Raw genomic sequence first — 5,474 nt, 5'->3', positions numbered from 1 at the left:
TTACTAGAATTGAGTGATGCTTTCTGAATGACTTTTTCATGAAACTTGTTCAGTGAAGTTGGGATGCGTGCAACTGTTGAGCTTACATTGTGCAACTCAAATACCATTTAGTTTCATGTAGGTTTCAGTCAACTGTAGTTGCATTGAAGTATTACTTTGTGAAGCCAGACTTAGAGCTAACTAGTTCACACGTAGTTACTTAACACTACTGTAAATGATTGGTTATTAATATGGAAAGAGGCTAAATACGATGTCATAATTCATTAATTAGATTATTAATTAAGCATGAGGGTCTAAAGGTCACTGGAAAATCTTTGAGTTTGCTGGGCTCTGCACTTTACTGGTGTTTTTGCTTTACACATTAGACAGAGTGAGAACTAGCAAAGGAGAACCAAAACAAAACAGGAAGAGCTCTGAAGTGGAGCTGCTTCACTCAGAGGAAGGAAGAGTCTTTGTCTCTGGAGTCTCTCATAGAAACATGCACTTTTACTCACTCCTGAGTTCTTCAATTCTCTTTGTGTTACTCCTCTGTATCTCAGGTAAGATCAATGCTGCATCATTCAGTTGCACTGAGTTTGTGTTCTTGTTGAGTTTCTGACACTGGTGTGAAGTTGTTCTTTGGTTCACCCTTAGCAAGAACGGCTCTATGTAGTGTTTCTGTAGAATTATTTTAAAAATGTTTTAAAAACTGACCATTAGAAATAATATTGTAAAATGTTTGTTCAGTTTCTATATGCTCTCACTTGATACCTTGTATCTACACTTGAGGTCCAACAGTATCAGGTCCGCCTACAACATAGGTGCACTTTGCTGTTCTACAATTGAAGGGCTTTTGCTCCAAAACACATGATCGACAACTTTCAAGATTTTTTTAATGATTTACACTGACTTGACACATAAAAGAAACATCGGTGCTCTATTATGATTTAATGCTTACTTTGTTAGAGAAGTGTAAATGTGTTTTTCATTATGGAAAATTTTTGCCAACACTTTGTCAACTGTTATTCTTTAGGAAAACTACATCATATCCAACACTGTTACAAATGAATATACAGTATTTTGGAATTAAACCTTTTGCAGTTAGTGATTGTTATCGTTTTCTCTGCATAATTTGTTGGCCCTTCTAAACCCTGATCATTACTGATCAGGAACTCTACAAGGCCACCACAGAAGTATTATTTGGGTGGTGGGTCATTCTCAGCCCAGCAATAACACCGCATACCCTTGCTTCTGTGTGTGATCCTCTACACACACCCTGACATATTACTCCTATGTGAGTGCCGCTGCAGTGCTAAAAAGTGATCCACCATCAAAATAATACCTGCTAAGTGGTGGTCCTGAATATTGATGGACATAAGGGGGTTAAAAATTACGCAGAGAAACAGATAAATGACAGTCTATTTTTTGTGAAATGACCCTATATGGTAAATGGACCTGATAAATAGACATTAAGTACAGATACAAGATAGTTGTACCTAATAAAGTGAAAAGTGTATTTTAATTTCTTATACTAAAGAACCCTTGTAGAACCCTTTCAAGAGTGTAGGACTGAGGCTGTGGTATAATTTGCCTTCTGTTCTGCAGATTCTGAGAGCCTGAAGACACTGGAGAATTTAACTGTAAAATGTGGAGAATCTCTCACTATTCTATGTTTATATGATGAGAAATACAAATCAAACCGTAAATACTGGTGTAGGGGGTATCTCTTCTCCTCCTGTAAAATAGTAGCCTCTACAAACACAAGTGGAAGAACATCAGTTACTGATCATCCAACCCAGAATATGTTTACTGTTGAACTGAAGAGCCTCCAAGACTCTGACTCTGGACATTATTGGTGTGCTGTGGAAATTGGTGGGAGAGGGACCCCTGATGACAAGGATTATTTATACCTGACAGTCAGTGCAGGTAAGAAGTCTCTCTGTGTGAGGCTGAATGTTCACTGTAACCAGGGTTGGGATAGCTACTGAAAAATGAGTAGTTAGCTACTTTGTAGCTAGCTACAATTTAGCTACTTTTCCAGAAAGAGTAGTGGCTACTTTTTAGCTACTTTCAAAGTATAATTGTCAGAACGTTTGTGAATCTCCACCTGACACACCAAAAAATCCCAAATGACTGTGTGAACAAGACACTGCATTTAATCCTGAGCCAGAAAGAAACACACAACTGAAAAGCTGCAAATATACAAGAAGATCACCAAAAACTGTAACCAACAATCAAACTTACACACCCAAAGGTGCGATATCCAACAAAAATTTAGATTAAATGCAAAGTCAATCATTCCAGGTTTTTCCTAACAAAAATCAAGAAAAATAACTGAATACAGACCCGAGATTTTTGTGCAAAACACTGTCAACTGTTGAAATTAAATTGCTCCAATGTAAACATTTCAGCAAGATGCACCGATCAGACACAACATTATGACCACCCCCTTGTTTCTACGCTCATTGTCCATTTTTTCAGCTCCACTTACTATATAGGTGCACTTTGTAGTTCTACAGTTACAGACTGTAGTTTATCGGTTTCTCTGCAGACTTTGTTAGCCCTTTTACCCTGTTCTTCAGTGGTCAGGACCCCCATGGAGAACAGTTACTATCTGGGTGGTGGATCATTCTCAGCACTGCAGTAACACTGTGGTGGTGGTGTGTGAGTGTGTGTCGCACTGGTCTGAATTTACTGTCACTGACACGTTTAATCAGCAGAAACTCGCAAAACTTAAGTCAGCTTCTCTTTTGCTTCTCGTTCGAATGAGAAGCTGGAGCATGAGAAGCGACTTCAACCTCATGAAAAGTCAAACATTGAGAGATATTTTACAAGAAATTCGCAGAGAAGTTTCCCGAGATGCAAGAAAAGCGGCTACAGCTGAACTGAAAATAAAGCAGAGCAAAGTAAGTCTGAGTTTATATTTTCAGCCTGTACTACAACATCAGCACATATTGAGATATCGTTACAGCCAAAATAGACAGAAAATGTTGTGCCTCCCAAGGTGGTTTGATTTTTGTTGAAAGGACAAAACGGCTCTTCTTAACATTTAAGTTTCGACCCCTGAGCTAAGCCTACTACTAAGGGGTGATCAGCTTGATCATGCTTGAGCTGTTCGGCTCAGTTAGGATTGCACAGTCGCCACCAGCCCAGTGAACAACCACGTTTCGTTGGTCTTTTTTCCCGGACTATCTGAAGCTAAATTATAGGGAAAAATTTCGCTATAGCTACACAAAAATTTGTAGGCGCTACAGCTACTAGCTACGTTTCATAAAATTGTAGCAGCTACAGCTACTAGCTATTAATATTTGTAGTTAGCTACAAAAAGTAGCACACTACTTAGCTACTCCCCCATCCCTGATTACAACTTAAAGCTTATAAAGTGTCATTTATGATGAAGAATGTATTTACACCACTCATTCTCTGCCTCTTTATTCAGATCCTGCTGTGTCAGTGATAAACAGCACAGTGAGTGGTCAGGAAGGGGGTAGTGTCAGTGTCCAGTGTCTCATCAGTGCTGAATATCAGAATAAACAGAAGAATTGGTGCAGATTTAAAGACTGGACATGCTTCACAGTGGGGAGGACTACCACATCCCAGAATTCAGCAGTGCTGGTCACTGACTATGGAAAAGGATCTGTCAGTGTGGAGATGAGGGGTCTGCAGAAGAGTGATGCTGGCTGGTACTGGTTCAGTGCAGGAGATGTGGGAGTTACTGTTCACCTCACTGTCACTGAAAGACCTTCAAGTAAGATCACATGTATCAGAAATACTGTTCATACCTGCTGATCATCAAGCTATAATGTTGTTCCACTCACACCACTTTATATCTCATTTTCCACAGCAACAACAGCTGTGACTACAGTTTGTGCCACTGAGGAAACCAGCATCAGTGAAACCACTTCAGGTCTGATCACAAAAAGAACCTTAAAATTCATGAAACCACAGAATAGAAAGAATGAATATGTTTATTTTTTCCTTCTAGGTTCTACAACTGTGAACAAAAATACAGAAAGAACAACAGCAGAGCTGTAAGTATTGATGATCTACTTTGTGTAAATGTTAAATGTAAGTGTTAAAAAACTGCTGTGCTTTCACACCTCGATATAACATGTTTTTGCTCTTTGCTTTTTTGAAGAACAACTGACCCCCTCACAGTTACAGCTTCTGAGAAAGAACATGACACAAGCACCCTGTAAACCTCTGAAATAATAATAGTCAGAGGCATCAGGTTGGATTTGGTGTTTATTGAGTTTTTTGAACCAAGACATACGTCTTTATTCATTAACGTCTCATACAGATACTCAACAATAAGATCCAGCTTGATGATTAGGTCTCACATGCAAAATCAACATTACATTAACGAGAATAGTGAATTAATGATGTGGATTTTACGGCTCCAGCAGATTCCTAAAAAGTCATGTAAATTCACACACACACTTCCTAAGCTGTATATCCCAGCGATCATTGAGCAGAAGGCAGGAAACACCCTGTAAAGCTGCCAGTCCATCACAGGGCATCATGTAAACTCTTAAAATAGATGTTAAAAATTTCAGGCGATCAATGTCTAAAAATGTATTAAATAAGGTATTTAATGTGTGGATGTCCAGTACAGTAAGCTTGATTCAGTTTGCATCCTTTTCTGTTCTTTGTGCTCTTTTTACTCCTTTGTCATAGACAGACATTATTCACAACCTGCATCAGTTAGAAATGTTTCCAGAAGTTAAACACAGTGGCTTAAATGTCTGCAGTGTTGAACTGTTTTAAATAGTAACCTTAAACGGTGTAATATCTGCAGCACCGGTGTTTCCACTTTTAAACTCTCCATCCTCCATGTAAGCGTGGCCATGTAAAATGTGAGCATGCTGGAGACTTGTTACAAATGACATGCTGCTGAGGTCTTAAAAAGGAATTGAAATTTAGTGTGTACAGGACAGATTGTTAACTCTGCTAACTCAAAGTCCAAATAGTAATGCCAAAACTCTGAAATGGGTGTATTGCATTTTATTTGGCTCTTAAGTAAAAGTTCATCTTAGAAGTGTTGTGTCAGTAATGGGTTGAACTTTAAAGTAGCTGAATTCAGTAATTAGAACTGCTGTCTGACACTTTTACAGTGTCTCCATTCTGCAAGACATTTCATTTGCACAGTCCAGTAAGTGGTGTTACTCTGTTAAAATAGCTGTACTTTCACACCTCAGCATAGCATGTTTTTGCTCTTTGCTTTTTGCAGCAGAACTGGCCCTCCTGCAGCTTCTAAGAAGGTCCATGACACAAGCAACAATGAGAAGAACCAAGATAAGTAAGTAAAAAACAAATGAACTGACCCTTTTTTATTGCACACTGAAAAAAACAGGTGTGCTTTAATAAATACTAATAAAACACATTAATGACTTCAAATATCTTGGGTCAACCATCCAGAGCAATGGACAGTGTAGAAAAGAGGTGAAGACGAGGGTGCAGGCAGGATGGAGTGGTTGGAGACGGATGTCAGGGCT

At 38.7% G+C, this 5,474-nt stretch overlaps 1 protein-coding gene across 1 annotated transcript; it reads left to right on the top strand.

Annotated features, from left to right (window-relative positions):
• Window positions 1-472: 472 nt before the first annotated feature.
• LOC119261606 (CMRF35-like molecule 3) lies at window positions 473-4,025 on the top strand. The gene is made up of 5 exons (XM_037531139.1): window positions 473-539; window positions 1,585-1,905; window positions 3,419-3,727; window positions 3,824-3,886; window positions 3,965-4,025. Exons 1-5 carry the CDS (start codon window positions 479-481, stop codon window positions 4,012-4,014), a joined length of 804 nt encoding a protein of 267 aa, XP_037387036.1. The 5' UTR covers window positions 473-478; the 3' UTR covers window positions 4,015-4,025.
• Window positions 4,026-5,474: the final 1,449 nt, after the last annotated feature.

The sequence above is a fragment of the Pygocentrus nattereri genome, chromosome 19 (assembly GCF_015220715.1).
Source record: "Pygocentrus nattereri isolate fPygNat1 chromosome 19, fPygNat1.pri, whole genome shotgun sequence".
NCBI classification, from domain to species: Eukaryota; Metazoa; Chordata; class Actinopteri; order Characiformes; family Serrasalmidae; genus Pygocentrus; species Pygocentrus nattereri.
Note: the sequence above shows the minus strand (reverse complement) of the source record. Positions and strands in the feature narration are given on the sequence as shown.

What these genes read in the sequence shown, in the direction of transcription:
- LOC119261606 (XM_037531139.1), top strand. Translation starts at nt 479, where the DNA reads ATGCACTTTTACTCACTCCTGAGTTCTTCAATTCTCTTTGTGTTACTC. An exon ending in GTTACTCCTCTGTATCTCAG is followed by an intron (nt 540 to 1,584) that starts GTAAGATCAATG and finishes TCTGTTCTGCAG; the next exon opens with ATTCTGAGAGCCTGAAGACA. An exon ending in ATACCTGACAGTCAGTGCAG is followed by an intron (nt 1,906 to 3,418) that starts GTAAGAAGTCTC and finishes CTCTTTATTCAG; the next exon opens with ATCCTGCTGTGTCAGTGATA.